This window comes from Meles meles, chromosome 11, assembly GCF_922984935.1.
Source record: "Meles meles chromosome 11, mMelMel3.1 paternal haplotype, whole genome shotgun sequence".
NCBI classification, from domain to species: Eukaryota; Metazoa; Chordata; class Mammalia; order Carnivora; family Mustelidae; genus Meles; species Meles meles.
This window is the reverse complement of record NC_060076.1, coordinates 61,165,753-61,185,846: the sequence shown is the minus strand read 5'-3', so window position 1 is coordinate 61,185,846 and position 20,094 is coordinate 61,165,753. Positions and strand designations below refer to the sequence as shown.

General features: G+C 36.2%; 1 protein-coding gene across 49 annotated transcripts in view; it reads right to left on the bottom strand.

Annotated features, from left to right (window-relative positions):
• The window catches only part of PTPRD (protein tyrosine phosphatase receptor type D), a 2,308,694-nt gene that overhangs the window by 202,460 nt on the left and 2,086,140 nt on the right, over window positions 1-20,094 (bottom strand). For all 49 annotated transcript variants that reach the window (XM_046022098.1, XM_046022091.1, XM_046022095.1 and 46 more), the window contains one exon: window positions 1,208-1,396. In XM_046022098.1, coding sequence (XP_045878054.1) covers window positions 1,208-1,396 — 189 coding nt within the window. The remainder of the gene's footprint in view (window positions 1-1,207; window positions 1,397-20,094) is intronic.

The window sequence follows — 20,094 nt, the reverse complement described above, 5'->3', positions numbered from 1 at the left end:
TAAAAATATTATTATATTCCTTATAATTTGGTACAAATTTTTCAGAGTTAAAGCTTTATATACTAAATCATCTATGTTACATGTGAATAATTAATTCTTTATTTACAATAACAGAATGTTAATCTATACAATTCTGCTGACAACAAGCAAAAGAGGCAGTTAACAAGACGCTTTAACATCACAGGACAGGTCAAAAGCTGAGAATTCTGGGAAGACAGGCAGTTAAGTTCAACAACTTAGAATTCTATATCAATATTACTCCCAACGTCAAAGTAAACCGCTCATTACTACATGTCCCAGGGAGATCACCTAGGGACAGGCTCTAAAATTTAAGAAATTTAGAATTATCTCTATTTCTTAATCTAAAGAGAGCAAAGGAATGAACTTGGGATGGGGATGGGAAAGGGACAAAAGGGCAGCAGGGAGAGAGAGGAGGAAGCGGCAAAAGCTGGAGTCTACACCAAAAGCAGACTTCTGTAGATCCAGTCACTGGAGGGTTCAAAACTCTTTAGTGTGGGCGCACACTACTGTGGCTTATGTGTAGAAAATGCTCACTCACGATAATATAATAATAAAGTTAATAAAAATCCCCTCCTTTCGTTGGTACTTGGTAAAGGACTTTTGCAAAATACATCTGGTTACTCAGGAGATAACATTTCTGTGGCTTATGTATTAGTGAAAAGAAAGCAGATGTGACCAAACTTACTAATCTTTGGTACTCTGATGAGTTCAAATGCAGAAAAGACAGAGAAAACACACTTTAGTAAAACTGAATCATTTTAGTGTTTAATATGAATCTTTTGGTTTTTAATGGATACAACCATTGGAGCTCCTTGCAAGATCTGAAGTCCAATGTTGAATTTTTTTTTTTTTTCAAAAGAAAACAGAGAAAGAAGAAAGAAAGAGGAGAAAATGGATCCATCAAATACTGCAGAAAAGCAGTAAATTAAAAATTATCAAAAATACAGTCACAGCAGTGAGCAATGTGGATTAAACAGAAGCTGCAAAACAGAGAGAGAAAGACTCTGAAACAGGCTATGACATCACAAACATGGACAACACATTAAATAACAGAGAAAGAGAAGAGGGAGAAAAATCAATACCTAAAAAATAAAATAAAATAAAATTAAAATTAAAATAAAGAGAGAGAAAGCTAAAAAAAAATAAAATTCTCTAAGAGTTAGTGGAAACAGTAACAAGACCCTACCTGATCGTAACTGCTTAATTCGGCCATTGTTGTTGCTTGTGTCGACGGGTAAAAAATCTTTAAACCAAGTTATTTCTGGATCCGGATTCCCACTGGCTGCACAAAGCATGGTGGCAGTGCGTGTACGCTCGACCACCTTCAACTGTGGGCCCATGTCAATGGTAGGGAAGCCTCTGGGGATTTGATCCTCTGCAAGACAAAAGGTGATACAAACATTATGTTAACAAGTCAGAGAGCCAAGATTCAAGAGCTATTGTCCATTCATCTTTCCCCTTACCTTACTCAGCGTTCGAGAAGCTAATACAAATCTGACAACATTGCACTATCAGATTAGGACACAGTCACAATGTTGCTCCTGGCCAGAAGAATACACCATCTGCATATGAGACCAATAACCTAACAAAGAACTAAGACAGATGTGCTAAAGTCCATAATAAAAAAAAAAAAAATGCATCTGGTTTTCAGCAGATGAAGAGAGAAGAAATTACAGGATGTATGCCTGAGGAGGTCAGTGAGTACCAGAGGAGGCTCTGAAATGGGCCTTTAAGAACAAGAAGAAGTATATTCCTAACATTAAGAGAGTATTTTCCTCTATTCCAAAGGCTTATAATATTTTCAGTCACTAAGAGTTAAAATTCCTAAATTTTGAATCCTCAGCTCATCCAAAGTTCACTTCTCCCTAATCTACACCAAAATGGTCCCAGATCAGGACACCTGGATGACTCAGTATGTTAAGTGGCTGCCTTCAGCTGAGGTCAAGGTCCCAGGGTTCTGAGATGAGCTTCATATCAGGCTTCCTGCACAGCAGGGAGACTGCTTCTCCCTCCCCCACTCCCCCTTCCTGTGCTCTCTTTCTCTCTGTCAAATAAATAAACAAAATCTGAAAAAAATTGTCTCAGATCTTATATCTTGCAAAGTTAAAGTCTCTTCCTAAATCCCCTCAGCATGATGATCACATTACTAACTGGCATTACCAGCTCTTCCAACCAGCATTAGAAAGGTGTATTCTATCTTGAAGAAATTTTGATTTGAAGGAATTTCAGTTATATGAGTAATGATTTTCCAAATTACAACTTGGATGTTTGTTTGAAAACCATTGTGAAACATTTTTTTTATGTCAAATAATATTTTTATTATGATTTCTTTTGGTTTATAAATTTATTTTATTTATTTTTTATTTTTTAATAAACATATAATGTGTTTTTATACCCAGGGGTACAGATCTGTGCCATTGTGAAACATTTTAAATTCTCACTGGTTCTGGCATTAATTTAACCAACCCTCCTTCATGACCTCCGATTAATTTTCAGGAGCCACCAATTCCAAAATTACTCAAAAGCACAACACCAGTGAAAGAGGGAAAAAAAAAAAAGACAGAAAGAAAGAAAAAGCAATCACCAGATGTGGCACCTCACTTTTCCTTGGATACAGCCTGCCATTTCTGGCATGAGCCTATGAGTCTTGCTGAAGTCTGGGGTATAATTTCTAGGGAAAAGTGCTCCATTTTGATGCTTTCACTGCGTTGTCAGTCAGATCTATGTGTTCTCTACTCCCTCCCCTCTATCATTACAGGATAAACTCAATCTCCTAAATCTAGCTAGCAAAATCCTTTTAAATCAGGCCCCATTTTTCTCAGCCTCTCATGGATGATATCTCCCATAGGAAAGTTTCTTCTGCTCACATTGTAATTCTTAACCGTTCCCCAGACAAATCATGTTCACTAAGTACTCTGTGTCTCTGAAAAGCCATGCAGCGAAAATCACCTTCTTTGTAATAAAAAGCCTTTCAAATATATTTAATATTTCCCTCCTCAGAGCTATTGTGTAGCGACTAAAATCCATTTTCTTGTACTTATTATTATCAGTTTATATCCCTACACCATGAATTCTTCCATGTCTCATTTATATCCAAATCCCTTGCCATCAAACTAGTCTGGATTACTATTTTTTTTTTTTTTTAAGAAAGAAAGAGAGAGAGGGAGAGAATCTTAAGAAGGTTACACACCTAGCACATGAGCCTGACACAGGGCTTGATCTCACAACACTGAGATCATGAGTCAGACCCTTAACCAGCTAAACCACCCTGGAACCCCTGGATTACTCAAATTTGGGTAGAACCTCCAATGATTCCCAAGGTTAAATATAAATATATATACTAGTGACTGAAAACTGGAAAAAAAAAAAAGTTTTTGTACTACATATAGTAGAAAACTACTTCTGGTAAAGAGTTGGTCAGAGAAATAGCTCAGGATTACAAAGGTTAAAATATACCAAAGAATAAAGCTCCCAATAAAGGGAAAGTTTCCCTCAACAACAATTCCAGATTATTGTAAGAGAAATTGTGGGGCCAGAGAACAGGGAAAAGTGGGGACCCTGGCTCTCCTGTAGGGAGATACAAGCAGCTAAGGTAAGTTGAGTTTGACCTCTCAATTCACTAGAGAATATTTTCCTGTCCCACCAGCTAGTTACAGCTAGAGAATTAAAAAAAATTATAAAAACTATGACTGTTTTGAGAAAGCAGGAATACAATCTGTTTATTTGAATGTTCACACATCATCAGCCAAGCAGAAGTCTCTGGTGGACAGGTGTCAGAAACAATAGTTAAGAATGAAATTTCAAGGTGATTTTTCAGGGCTCCAAGTTGGAATATTAAACATTGCAAATGGAACAGAGCATCTTGCAAATCAGACTAATTTTGATAACCTACTCCATTTGAGTTCCATCAGGCTGTCCTTTATGACTTTAAAGGTTTCATCAATATGACATATTTACATCTATAGCATTGTTCTACTGTTACTTGAAAAACAAAAGCAGAAAGATCAATAGCCATTGTACCATACACATCATATTATACATCTCACTTGGCAGCTACTGGTATAAAATGCTTCAAAGGATAAAAAATAATTTACTTCAAGTGCTCCAAAGTCAACTACACTGGCTTAGTTACCTAGAAATGAGTTTTTAAAAAACTCTTAAACTTTGTTGTTATTTTCCATATTTAAAGCCACCAATTTAGGTTAATAAAAAATCACCTTGAGATTTTTGAACTGATTCTGCATTTCCCAGGGCATTGTATCTACCCTCAAGACTTTGAATACTAGTTACATTAGCATCCATTAACATTGACCTACTAGTCATTACTTTTCTCCTACAGGTTCAGCTCTCTGAAGAACCAAGCCAATATTCAGTACCAAGTGGCAAGTGTCAAAGACTTAAGATTGTTGCACCACTTACTAAAGGTTCCTATTAAAGAAATCTAGAATTAATAACCATTTATAAGAAATGAAGTCCTCACCTTGGGGAAAGCTGACAAAATTGACTTGTGCCCTACCAAAAGCAGTCTAATATATTTGCATGACCTTTCTTTCCTTCTTGGGCTCATAAAGAACACTCCAGAACCCCTTTTTCATATACATAAGTGCACAACAAAGATAAGCTTTCTTGCATACCAATCCGACAGTGGATGTAAAGAGGGTTACTTTATTTTTAATAAGGGTAATTAAATTCTATCCATCCCCCTTTTGCACAGAATCTCTTTGAATGTACTATCTTCATTAAATTTTCATGAGAAACATCACAATGAAACAGATTCAAATAGCCAGAACTCTTACACATTGACAGATGTGGCTTGTTTCCAATTTGACTGTCAGGTATTTGGCAATAAAACTCAGTATTCAACATAAAACGAACTGTAGAAATAATGACATTTCTAATTGGAATGCTTATCTCAGTGGGTGTAGTTTAGAAGATATAAATTGCCTTTTTTTCACCTTCTACATTTATTAGTGATTTATATTAAACTACCTTGGCCATTTGATAACATCAATTTTGACAGCTCATCAAATGTGTACTACCAGGAACTTGGGGGAAAAAAATCAATACCTTTTATATCTTAACCACATAGACTATTACAGAAAAAAAGCAGCTATCAAAAATCAACAAATTGTCAATATGTTAGCAGCTTTAAACTTTTACATGAGGTGAAAAGAAAAACATTTTGTCCTATTCATTAATGTGCTCATTAAGCTTTAAAGTGCCTTACTTATCACTGTTCCATATTAATATTCAATCATGCAGAATTAGCTATTAATTCATCAACAGTTTAAATCAGACTTGACCTTCACAAAGCCATTTGGTCTGTCATTTTGAGAGGCCATTAAAGGGCAGATTACTACATACTCGTGCCTAGTGAATCATGGAAGTCGTACATATTTTGTTTGGAATGGCAGCTATAATACACCTGGAAATACAGCACATCCTTTGACTCCGTTTGGTGTCTTAATGAAATATGCTGATATGAAGCTTACAGTTCCATTAAGGAAAGAGAAACATGAACGTCAACATTTTCCAGAGTTAACTTCCGATTTCTGCAGAACTTGTGTTAATAACCCCTGACCTACCCAGGACCTGAATGGAATGTATGGGGAAAAAAATCTAATAGTGTTTTGTAAGGAGTCATGTTTCAGATATCTGTGAATCATCGAATAAAAGCTTTTGCATAATTTGCTCAGTTAAACTACTTTCATTGTTCATCCATTAAAAAAAAAATTAATGATATTTTTACTTGCGCTCCAATTCCACAAACACTGAACCTCTCTTATTTGATAGGAAAGCCTCAAAACTAAATTGCGTGCTAAGACCAAAGCCTCCTTCCAAGGTGGCCCAAGCAGTTCATTTTGCCAAATCTGGCTGAGACTCTGAATGAATTCAAGTAGACAGGTGCTTTGACTCTGGTCCCAAATGATTTAAAGAAGTTTTCAATGAAGGACTGTTTGCCATGGTGCTACATTTCCAATTCATCGTGTCAAATACATCAACGGTATGCTTTTACAAAAGCAGTATTAAAAGATTTGGCAAATACACCTGATCATTTAGATACTATGAACAATGTAGGGGTTCTGATGAGAATGATAATGCCATAAAATGAAATCAGAATCTGGAGGAAGAGATAAGTTGTTGTTTTTTTTCTTAGAGAATTCAGCCCCCTGAGTCATTTTTCTGAGTACCAAGCAATTCACAGTGGCTCCTTGTTTGAAGCCCTCAACTGGTGTTATCAATCAACCCCTTAATAAGTCAATGAGGGTACTTGAACTCAGAAACTCATAGAGGGCAGGGCTCTGTGTTTTTTCCTTTGTAACCGTGACAGTGTACAAAGAACATTTGCCAATACACATGTTTAGGAAGCTGTGGCAAACATTTCAGCACTCACTCATGTGGCATCTCTGAATTCCTACTGAGTTTATTTAATGTCATTCATTTAAACAGTTAATCATTTTTAAAAAAATATTTTTATTTAAATTCAATTAATTAACATATGCTGCATTATTAGTTTTCAGAGGTAAAGGTCAGAGATTCATCAGTCTTCTACGTTACCCAGTGCTCATTATATCACATGCCCTCTTTAATGTCCATCACCTGGTTACCGTAACTCTCCTTTCCCACCCCCTCAGCAACCCTCAGTTTGTTTCCTATGATTTAGAGTCTTTTATGGTTTGTCTCCCTCTCTGGTTTCATCTTATTTTATTTTTTCCTCTCTTCCCCTATGATCCTCTGTTTTGTTTCTTAAATTCCACATATCAGCAAGATCATATGATAACTGTCTTTCTCTGATTGACTTATTTTGCTTAACCTAATACCCTCTAGTTCCATCCTTGTCATTGCAAATAGCAGTTAATCATTCCTTAATGGTTTTGTGGCTATACATGTGGCCTCCCCAATTTGGTTATAAGTCGAAGAGACATAAGACTATCTTATAACTACTATTTTTTATAGTGTCATAAGTAGTATGAGACTTACAGACTCACAAAAATAGTCATTAATGGCTGTTTACTTTTATAGTCATAAATTTTATTTAATTAGTAAACAATTTTCATTGGTTGAGATGCAATTCATGCCTGCCTTTTTATAATTTAGTGCAGTCGTTGCCCTGGAAAAACACAATTCAGTGCCTGCTTTATCTAATTTTATAGAAAGGCTCCCTCCATATACTTGTTGTAAATTCCTACAAGTCAAACTGCAACCACGTAACAAAACCATTACATGTAAACACAATGAAACTCAAAAGAATACAACAAAATGTGTATGTATGCTCTGTTAATGTCATCTTTGGAAAAATGAAATTATTGATGTTCAAACTAATGATAAAACCCAAGTGAATCACTCAATTGTATGTTGAGGCAACCACTAAGGGTCATCTTTCATTGACAGGAGAAAATATTCCTCAGTGGCTAGATATCCTAAAGCTTTAGGCATTCACAATGTAATCCTAGAGAAGCTCTAAATTTTTTGTTTTGAGGGATGAAGGGATTAAGGAAAGTTTTCATTGAACTAAAAAAGTCAAATGTTAGATGGATCATATAAAGAATATTTTCTTAATAAAAGTGGTAGGTCTTTTAAATATAATGAAAGATATTTTAACCTGCTAAAGAAACAGTACTAATCTATGCCACACAAAGCCAGTATGTTTTTACACTTACTGAAAAAATACAAGTTCCCTTGAAAAGTTTAAATAAGTTGGTGTTCAGGTGGTCATATAATAAAATATTTTCATATTTATGAATATTGAATTAAATTAAAATAGAAAGAGCTTTTGAACTATTAGCTTTAAGATATACTGGGTAGTCAATAGATGGCATCATTTATTCTATAGACATATATAAAATGTCTCTGTTGTGCCAATTGTGGGCCCAGCACTGGGTATGAAACAATCTAGAGAATCACTGTACTGTTGTGATTTATTTGTATCTGCAGAATAATTAGATTCTTTGGGAGTGAGAATAGTACTCAGCAAATAGATGGGAGGACGGAATGAGATAATGCATTAAGTGTGGCTAACACTGCCTGGCACTAGGGTCTGGCATTTCATACAATATTAGCATATGTACACTTACTCAACCCCAAGCTCCCACAATAGATAAACAGAACAGAGCCATGTGACTCTAAGTACGGATATAACAAAAATCGTAGCAATAAACTGTAAATGGGAAATATTCTATGCAAATCATGAAAAAAAGAAACAAACCCACAAGGATTGTCTAGACATGCAAGTGAATTTAGAAAGCAGAATCTGTGTCAAATAAACTTTTCAAAGTTCATAAAAGGCCTCATTTCTCCCTTTGAACAAGGTTTTACATTCTTTGATTAATCAATAGCGGAAATAAAACAAATCCATATTGTCATATGACTTGTTCTCAAAACAAACTAAAGAAAAAAAAAAAAAAGCCCTAAACATTTGGGACAGAAAAGCTTTGCTGTGAATGCCTGAAAACACTGAAACAATTTGAGCCTTACTGAAGTTCTCTGAGGCAAAGGTGTATCATAATTACCATCTTCTGCCAAAACAAAACAAAGACTCAGCAAAATTAAATTACTTGTTCCAGGTCATAAAGTTTGTTTTTGAACAACAAAAACAAAAAGTTTGTTTTTGAAGTATTTTTACTTCATCATGATACCTCTTTGCCAATAGCTGTCCTTTAAATAAATATTCATCGTGAACAGTGAAAGAATTCTTAATCAAAGTCAAACTACAATGGAAGGCACAGTAAAAATAATTTGAATAGCCATTTTTTAAAAATTTTTAAAATATTTTATTTATTTGTCAGAAATAGAGTGAGAAAGAGAGCATGAGTAGGGGGAGGGACAGAGCTAGAAGCAGGCTCCCTGCTGAGCAAGGAGCCAGATATGGGACTCCATCCCAGGACCCTGGGATCATGACCTAAGCCAAAGGCAGATGCTTAACCGACTGAGCCACCCAGGTGCCCCTTTTAATATATATATATATATATATATATATATATATATATATATATATATATTTTTTTTTTTTTTTAAGCAAAAAACACTAAAGTTCCATGGAACGTAATAATAATAATTTTAAAAACAGTCCGATGTTTTTAAGAAAATCTACCTTTTGACATGTATCAATTGGCTTCTCATTTGTTTAGCATTGTTTCCAGGTAGAGACGTAAATCTGCCATGTATCATAGCCAATATAATGTGCATGAGAAACGGAAGAGTGTGAAAAGGATGATAAATATAAAATAATTTCCCTAGGGAGCTCAAGTTCAGCACTGTGCCTATGCCTTTAACCCTTCTATAATTTCTGTTTCATTAGCTAGGAAGGGCTGTAAGTGGCAGGACTTTTGTTCCCAGCAGACATAAAAAGACAATACACAGAGTAGAGAACCAAACATCGGTAGACTCAGCAGATCAACCAATGACCTTAGGCCACACAGAGGTCCCCACTGTAATAAGGGCCCAATAATGACCATCCCAAACAGCTTTGTCTGGGAGAGGAGACAGATCAGTGTCTCAGTGGCTAAAAGCTCCAGGGTTTACTGGTTAGAGTGTTTGCTACTTTGTTGATCAGCAAATGAGTTTCAAGTCATTATCTTTCAGAATAAACCACAGTATCAGGCTACAAACAAGAACCATTTCTTTTCAGAATATTGTCCCTGAAGAGGGGGGAAAGCATTTATTATTCTTTCCTTAAAGAAAACAGTGTAAATAAGGCTTTTATTTTCACCATTCCAGATGGCAGCAGGGTATAATTTGTACTGTTTTGACATCATGACTGTATTATTTAAAATCAATCTTCCTACAAGTGTATTGAATAAGGGACTGAAAACAGAAAAATAAAAAGAAAAGAAATAAAAGCTAAATCAACATTTTTCCAGCAAAGTCGGACTCCAGGGCCATTATCAGAATGATATTCATATGAATGAAATTGAAAAACTATGCATATAAATAAAGTGGTTTCTAATTATAAGTCAAAGGCTACTCTAAATCAGAAAGAAATTATCTAAAGCAGGAGAAAACTGCCAGTTAATAAATGAAATCCCAAATGGAATATTTAATAAATATAAGATCTGGTCCCCAAAAAGTAATTATGAACAAGATGTGATGAATGTTTAGTCCAAGTTCCTTTTTGCAAGTTATTACGTGCAGATGGCACGTGTGTCTTAATATGGCTGTAAATCAATCAGAGAAGCTTTTATTTCAGAGAGGATTTAGGTATCTCTTAAGGTCAGTTACAGGGCACTAGCATCTCTAATGATTTCTCATAGAATTATGCCATGCAAGAATAGAAAATTGGACACTGATAAGCTGATAAGAGCTTCATTAGCAGCTACTAAATATTCAGCATATGAACCAACTGCCCACACAGCATTCCAGAGCAAAGTCCATTTCCTGAAATACTTTTCACATGTTGAGGGGGTTGTAAGGCACTCTTGGCACAGAATAAAGCAAACTTATTTAGAAGTAATGTATGCATTTATCCTACAAATCACAAAGCAATATCTAATATAATCTTAGATTATATTATCATTTGTATAAATGTGGTAGCTGCAATTTCACATTCTTTAAGTCAGTTATTAGTTATCTGTGTTCGGGTTCAGCAAGTGATCACACTCTTTGTGATCCAAAATTAGATGAGTCTGTGGGGATATGGAAGTATCCTTCCCTAAATAACAACACTATTAGTTCTTGGGCATTTAAGCAAATATTTAGGAATCAGGGTGATGCTTTTATTCCTTTCCCTCTAATGCAAATCTGGTTAAAATAATAAAATCCAATGTCCACCCACTTTCACAAACCTCACTGCTTTATATTAGTTTTACTAACAGGCTGGTATCATGATACACTGTACATTATCCAACATTTTTACCATATTTTGAATGATAAAATTTTAAAAACCCCTTTTTACATAAAGCAAACAATCAGTTGTTTTTGTTTCTGTGGGACTTTTGGGAAGTAATTAGTTTATGAGGGCAGGGCCTTTATGAATGGGATTAGTGCCCTCCTGAAAGAGATGCTCTTGCCACTTCCATGTAAGGACACACATTCAAAAGAGGACCCTCTCTGATCCAGAAAGCAGGCTCCAGCCAGACACCAAATGGGCCAGCAACTTGATCTTGGACTTCCCACCCTTGATAACTATGAGAAATACCCTTCTGATTGTATGCCACCCAGCTTATAGCACCTGGTTATAGCAGCCTGAGCAGACTAAGAGATTGCCAAAGATTCATAATCTAAATATGATCCAAGTAAGCATCAGTAAAACCCAACATGAAAACATTTTATGAGATAACAAACGCGTTATCTTCAAAGCTATCAAGATCAGAGTAAATGAAACAAGATGGGATTGGGAGGGAGACAAACCATAAATGACTCTTAATCTCACAAAACAAACTGGGGGTTGCTGGGGGGAGGTGGGATTGGGAGAGGGGGAGCGGGCTATGGACATTGGGGAGGGGAGGCGAACCATAAGAGACTATGGACTCTGAAAAACAACCTGAGGGTTTTGAAGGGTCAGGGGTGGGAGGTTGGGGCAACCTGAGGGTTTTGAAGGGTCAGGGGTGGGAGGTTGGGGGAACAGGTGGTGGGTAATGGGGAGGGCACGTTTTGCATGGAGCACTGGGTGTTGTGCAAAAAGAAAGAACCTAGATGTCCATCAACAGATGGATGGATCAAGAAGATGTGGTATATATACACAATGGAATACTATGCAGCCATCAAAAGAAATGAAATCTTGCCATTTGCGACGATGTGGATGGAACTAGAGCGTATCATGCTTAGTGAAATAAGTCAATCGGAGAAAGACAACTATCATATGATCTCCCTGATATGAGGACATGGAGAAGCAACATGGGGGGGTAGGGGGATAGGAGAAGAATAAATGAAACAAGATGGGATTGGGAGGGAGACAAACCATAAATGACTCTTAATCTCACAAAACAAACTGGGGGTTGCTGGGGGGAGGTGGGATTGGGAGAGGGGGAGCGGGCTATGGACATTGGGGAGGGGAGGCGAACCATAAGAGACTATGGACTCTGAAAAACAACCTGAGGGTTTTGAAGGGTCAGGGGTGGGAGGTTGGGGGAACAGGTGGTGGGTGATGGGGAGGGCACGTTTTGCATGGAGCACTGGGTGTTGTGCAAAAAGAATGAATACTGTTACGCTGAAAAAATTAATAAAAAGGGAAAAAAAAAGAATGAATACTGTTACACTGAAAAAAATAAATAAAATGAAAAAAAAAAAAAAAAGATCAGGGATGTCAAAGGAAACCCTGAGAAGCTCTTACAGATTGACAATTAAGGGCAAAGTACAGTTTGAACTGGAGCTTCCGAGGGCAAGCAGAGCAACCTGAAGAGCATGCACCGTAAAAGCCGAATGGGGAATCTGCTGAAATGTGATCTGAGGATTACATGGTTATGCTGAACCAGTATTTACTTCCTGATTTTGATGATTATCTTGTAGTCGAGTTTAGAGAAGCCCTTGTTTGGAGAAATAGAGGTATTTGAGGGTGATGGGTGTCATGTCACCAATTTAATCTCGAATAGTACAGGAAGAGTTCTTTGTATTATAGTTTCCAGTTTCTTATATAAGACTGGGATTGTTTCAAAATTCTAAAATTACATAAAAATAAATCACTATAATTGCATTATCATAAATAGATGTGATTTTACAAATTTTTAGGTTATCTTATTACTATCTCAGTTGTACAGGAGTTACCCCCAAGGCTTCTGAATAGCATTTTGTTCCAGTTCTGAAGAATATTCCTAAATACATACTTCATTTGAGGCCCTCTTAAACATTAAGACTAGTTAAATGAAACTTCAGCTGTTACCAATTTTATACCAATGATGTTTGGTATGGAAATCTGTAAATTCCTTTAAAATTAAGACACAAATATTTTACTATCAGTGCTGAACAATGAACAAAAATGGAGTATGATTCAAGAGCAAGGCCAGCTCATGAAAAGAAAATGCAGAGAAACCTATATTCTAAAAAATAATTTCAGATTTACAATTTTTGTTTAGAGAAGTGAAAACACAAAATAGAGAAGCTATTAAATTTCTCTGAAAGCACCTAAGAAAGTTTAAGAAGAAAGATGACATTTGCTTCCTTACAACTATAAGATTGTCCATTTGATTCAACACCCAGGAGTCTCAGAAATCCGAGTATTGTTTCTCAAGCCAGGCTTTGAAACATTTCAGAGAAATCTGCCTTCCCCCTGGCTCTTCACAGTTCTCCCCTTAGACCTACAACACAGTAAAGCAAAACGCTTGCCACTCTGTGTTCTTTAAGCATTTAGGGAAGTGGGGCAACCGTAGCAAGGACAAACATAAAGTGATTCCAAAATGTCTAAATTTCATCAGTGCATGGGTGGTTCAGTGGTAGAATTCTCGCCTGCCAAAATGTCTAAATTTCAACATTTCTCATAGTTTTAAAGGCAAACTGTGGTAGGTATTTGTTCTATCTGAGGGAGAAGATAGATTCTGATAAAAGGTGATGGCCATTTTCTTCAAGGGATATCTTGGAAAATAAAAATATCAAATCTTAAGACAAATATAATATATAAAATGTTTCACTGTACAGAATGAAAACTACATGAGCAAATTAATAAACCTTTAGATGTAACTTGTATTTCAAAAATGTGTTGTATATCTATGGAGGATAATTTCCCCTAAATGCAAATAATGTTCTATTTATATGCCAAAAGTGAGCTTCAATTTAACACCAAAGAATTATCAAATTGCACTACTTTATATCTGTCATAATATAAGACTTTTTCTTAAGCCTTTGGAATCACAAACTCTCAGCATATAGAAGCTACCCAAATAAATTTGGAACTATGATTTTTAAAAAATTTTTAAATTTTCTTTCCTCTTTACATAAACTTACTAACTAAAACAATACCATATATTTTTTAAGTTTTATTTATTTATTTTAGCGAGATGGAGAGAGAGCATGTAGGCATGCACACATGCAAGGGGGGAGGGGGGAGAGAGAAGGAGAGACAGAGAATCTCAAACAGTCTCCCCCTGCTGAGCCCAGAGCCCAAAGCAGGGCTGGAGCCCACAACCCTGAGATTCTGCCCTGAGCTGAAATCCAGTCTGATGCTTAACCAATTAAGCCACCCAGGTGCCCCAAAACAATATCATATGTAAATGCAAATGTGAGGGGGTTCTCTCTCAAATAAATAAATAAATCTTTTTTTTTTTTTTTAATTTATTTATTTCAGAGAGAGAGAGAACACAAGTGAAAAGGGAAGGAGGGGCAAAGGCAGAGGCAGAGATAGAGAAGCAGACTCCTTCCTAGTTCAGAGCCTGATGTAGGACTCAGTCCTATGACTTTGAGATCATGACCTGGGCTGAAATCAAGAGTCTGTCACTTAACCAACCGAGCCCCACCAAGGAGCCCCTAAATAAAATCTTTAAAAAAAAAAAAGAAAAATCTTAAAAAAAAAATGTAGAAATGTATTCAGTACATTTTGATATGTCAAAAATACTAAAATGCTACCTAACAGGAAGTCAGACATTTAGAAAATGGCCAGATAAAAGAAAATCTAACAAAAATGACCAAAATCATCACCTAAAATCACATGAATAAAATTCCATATCCATTGCTGCTAAGAGAGGTATCAGGCCTGTATATATAAAATTCTAAAGGCTAGATTTTCTTCAATAGTAGGTTAAGCTCAGCAAATGACAAAAAAGACTTTAGGCAAAGCCTGAGGGGATTACATAAAGGGTTGTGGTCTTTTTCCTAAAAACAAATAGAAGGTAAAGAAAAAGTTTTAATGTTACAGATAAATGTGTGGACACTTAAGTGCCTATAGACTTACGTGTTAGAAGGGTATATTGCTTATCAAATTTCCATTTTAAAAAACATCCTTTTAACTATAGTGTGAAAAATGCATTGGATAAGGGAAGCAAAAAAAAAAAAAAGAAAGAAAGAAAAGAAAGTATATAGGAAGGACAATTTGGTGAGACAAGGGCAAGCCTATACCAGGTAAGTGGTAGAGAAGGTGGCAAGTAGGAAGTGAAATTAATTTTAACTTTATTGACAATACTTAACTGACAAGTTTTATTTATCATATAACTGGCAAATAAAACTGTAAGATATTTAAAGTGTACATGGTGCTGACTTGATAGGTGTATATGTTGAGAGTTGAGAATAATTTGAAGGTTAGTTTTACATGACTTGGGTGATATTTTGAGGATGGAGAATCAGGGAGAATTATCGGGGATGGTCTTCTAAAAATACGTGATGGATTCAAGAATACATTTCCAGTCCCATCTTCCATTACGGAATAATGCCACACATTTGAGACATGTATGTTATAGATGACATGCTCCCCTGAAGGCTGGACTCTGTCTTTTCTTTTTTTTCCTTTTTTTTTTTAATTTAAATTTTTGTTTTTATTTATATATTTATTTTTTAAAAGATTTTATTTATTTATTCCACACAGAGAGAGGTCACAAGTAGGCAGAGAGGCAGGCAGAGAGAGATGGGGAAGCAGGCTCCCTGCTGAGCAGAGAGCCGGATGTGGGGCTAGATCCCAGGACCCTGGGATCAGGACCTGAGCCCAAGGCAGAGGATTAACCCACTGAGCCACCCAGGCAGCCCAACTCTGTCTTTTCTTCACCATGGTAGCTCTCCTAGGGTAGAGCATAGCACCAAGCACAAATTATCTGCCAAATGAATACTGACCCACATTTACTTTCAGAGACTGGCAGAAGGGGCTGGCAAATATACCATTTGCTTCCTTATATGGTAGTCTCAGGGTAAAAGCAAGAAAGGGCCAGCTCTGCCTATACAAAAGTGAGCTCGGCATTCTTGCTGTGGATGTGTGAGGGATTCCTTAGGCACACTGGTCTAGAGTGGTATGGAGATATCCGGGGATTTGCATCAATTTTCCCCCACCCACAGTTAATTCCCTCAATCAGAAGATAGCTAAGTGTGTCAGGGTATTTTTCTCTCCAGCCAGAGAAGAAGCTCACTAAACATCAGGATATCAGAGTCAATGACCTCCTGAATAAAAGGGAAAACAAACTGAGTTGTACTCCTATGAAGAAATGCCATTCAGAATCTCTTTAAAGATATCTCATGCCTGTTACATTTTAATATACTACATGCCAATTAAGTAGATACAAGTTTCCAATGACAAGATATTCAGTAGTGATACAATAAACCTGTTCCTTAACATCCTGAAAACAACCCAGCATTGTTCATTTTCATTTAGTTGCAATAGACTGACATATTGTTATAAATTTAGAAAACATACAATCTCTAATTCTTAACAAAGTGACAGCAACTTGACAAGCGAAAAAGTTATCTCAGCCTTGAATTCACTGGCACAGAAAGCCCACATATACCACTGTTCTTTCCACAGCACAAGTGGATGGTTTTTATGTTTCCTTGAAGATTAATGCGCTTCAATTGCTCAGTGATGATGGCTATGAGGCTGCTGAACAAATAATCTGCATTCACTAAAAGAAGCAAGAACTTGTATTTCAGCCACTGATCCCTAAAATAACTAATGCTAGTTAAGTGTTCATTGTTATAAAGATAAAATAATATGCCATACAGCTTTGTAAAATATACATGACAGGTTTCATGGGCAAATTATAATCAAATGGGCACATTTTATAGTTTCTCAGGAATTAACTCAGAAGAACATAAAATATAATCAAGAATGTTTACCCAGTGGGAAAAAGACACTTTCAATTTAGTTTTTTCTAATGGCTATCATATCTGCCCCCCACTCCTTCTTTCTTTCCTCTGTGTTGACTTAGACATGATAGCCCACAGACTTCCATTTGCTGAAAAGCTGTTGGGCACATCATATGAACTCAATTGTTTGAATCCCAACAGATCTGTTTCTTTGGTAATTGCAGTTAAGTCACGCAATAAAGCCAATCAATCCAGTCCCACTACCAACTCTGAACTTTCTTCTCCCTTCCCTTCTCCCTAGCCCTCTGCTGGTAGTTTTCAGGTGACTCTTAGGTATATGCCCTCTTCCCAAAGCCTAATCCACTTTCCTGAAAATAGTTAAGTAGAGTCCTAGCTAAATAAATAAATAAATAAATAAATAAATAAATAAATAAATAAAACCTTCCTGGGATATCAGTTTTCCTGGTGTGTTTTAATATGGTAGAGATTTAAGAATATTTTAGCTCTATAATCATAGTTTTGAAATGTTTATCTCTTCAGTTAAGGTAACATTTAAACAGTTAAATGTTGATCTCTTCAGTAAGGCTAAATTGGCTCACCCTTTCCTCCTTCACTGCCAGACATGATTTCTTTCTTCATATTTTGAATCCATTTCCTGGCAGGGAGGATAATATTTATCTCATACTTATATTGAGCCTACTGTTTGTTCAGACATACAGTGACATATTTCTGATCATTTAAATTTTAGTTATTCTATTCAACCCACAGCAGAGTTCATCAAGGGTACTGGGTACTCTGGGATCCCTATTGTGTTACTGAGAAGAACTGTTTCCTTCTGGGTTCGTCTTCAAAAGGTAGATATTAAATGGGAAATTTCTTACTAAAATTATTTATAAATTATAGGACATGAGATAATTCTGAGAAGTAGGGCATTCTGATAAAATATGTAATACTAGACTAGACCCTAGAACAGAATTAAATGATAATAGATTTTATCACTGATTTTAAGAAAATAGCTATGCAGATCAACTAAAGTCAAAGGCACACTTTTTGGTAGATATTCTGAAGTGCTTAACTGTTCTCAGTAACAGTCTATACAGACATTACCTCATTCAGTTACCAAAGGTCAGATATTGCAACTCATTGATCACAGTTAAGTGTTCACATGGTGTTTTATGGAAGCCTTTTGTTTTAAATGTAACAAATGAGATAGATTTTTACATTTAATCTCTTACCAGTTTTTCAGGTTTTCATTATTATATCCATACTTTATGGCATAGATTGGTAGTTCTTAATTTCCTAGTAATTCTGTTTGAGAAGCGATCTGACATCTTTATGCAAACTTAAGCTGAAATTATGAGTGCTCACTTGGTCCATCTCAATGTTGAGGGTGCTGGTCTATCCAAGCACATATTACTGTGCTCCTTAGTTTCCTTAGAGAGATGTAAAAACTTAGCCTTAATACAGATCATTGCCAAAATATAAAACTCTCCTCAGTCATCCCACCCAGGTTTGCTTTATTCTCTCCTTCTCAGGGATCTCAATCTCATACTGATGATAAAAATCTATCACAATTTGGCAAGACAAGCAATAAATATGAATAATTAGCTGAAATAATGCAATCTCATCCATTCCTCCATATAACATAAAAATAATCCTTTTAGGGACACCTGGGTGGTTCAATGGATTAAGCCTCTGCCTTCAGCTCAGGTCATGATCTCAGGGTCCTGGAATTGAGCCCTGCATTGGGCTCTCTGCTGAGCGGGGAGCCTGCTTCCCTCCCTCTCTCTGCCTGCCTCTCTGCCTACTTGTGATCACTCTCTGTCAAATAAATAAATAAAAATCTTTTTTAAAAAATCCTTTGAATATCTAGAGGATCAGAGACTGAGATTTCTTTTGTTTGCTAGTAAACAAGTCTTACTGTATAATTCCCCAGGTTATAAAGGAGACTTTAATAAGCAGCAGTCCTATGAAGCTGGAGAGAGTTAAACATGCATATGATGCAGAGAGTATTCTTTACAACATGACAGTCTTTATTTCTGAAGAACTATGGGAGAAATATTTTTCCCCTGGTTACAGAATCAGGAATAGTTTGATTTTTTGGAAGAACTGATTTATTTTCATATTATAGACATTGTGCTCAGGGTTGCTCTTTTTCACTTCCAGAACTGTTAGGAGATTTAGAGCTAAAACCATGGTCTACCCGAAACACAGACATAGAAGATGGTGGCCTGGCCTGTGTGTTCCAAACTCACTGTTCCACCACCACAATCTTTAATCTCATCATAGAGAACTTTTCTCTGTAAATTAATCTAATGTTCCTTTAAAGTAAGGTTAAAATAGATGAAAATGAATAAATATTTTAAGTCCAACCTTTCAAAAAATACACAGTTAACAAAAGAGATGATCTCCAATATATCAAGAGACATCCAAACAAATCAGTCTACATTGCCCACCACAGTCTATGAGAATGTTAAAGTTACTTGCAGTTACGATAAAACAAATTCATTAAAGTGAGCTTCTGGGAAAGTATGGCATAAAATGTTTGATTTGGTGAACACTAACTTGAAGAAAGGAATTCAGAAAAAAGAGATGGAGAGGGGTGTGAAAGAACAGAGTGACTTCAGTATTTTATTTCTCTCTCAGGTAAATCACTTTAATTAAAACAGTTACTCCATGGCAAAGCTGAATGAATGTATCTCCTGAAGACATAGAATACATTCACATGCTTTTATATAAAGCACAATATTATATTATCTGCAAAAAATTATATTCACATTTAGCAAACATTTGTTCAATTTAGAAAACAGGTTGAACACTTCTCTGATTCTCCACGTGAAACATTGTTTAACACTCGAGGGCTCCGAGGCCAGTTCCTCTAAAATCTTAAAATGTAATGGTGGGAACATGCATGAGAACAGAAGGAGATATGTGATAGAAAGAATTGCTAAGGTAGAACAAATGGGGTGAGTAATGAATTTTGCTGGAGATCAGAGAAGGCAGGACTAATAGCATGAATAGAATTTTGACAAACATGAATATGCTAAGAGTCTTCGAGGTACAGGGAAATGATCAATGTACAGACACTAAATAAGTTATATTTGGGGTGAGTGGGTGTGGCTACTGCTTGGGTACATTTGTTTTGGGATGGAGTCACAAAGGCAGTGTGGCAAAGCATGTTGAAGCAGGAGGCAGAGACGGTCAGCTAATCCCAACAGTGGAACCCAGAAGGTAGTAGGGGCCATTTGGCAGGCACCATAGAGCTGGGGTTTTTTGTTTGCTTGTTTTTTAAGATTTTATTTATTTATTTGACAGAGAGAGACACAGTGAGAGAGGGAATACAAGCAGGGGGAGTGGAAGAGGGAAAATTAGGCTTCCCACCAAGCAGGGAGGCTGATGAGGGACTGGATCCCACGACCCTGGGAT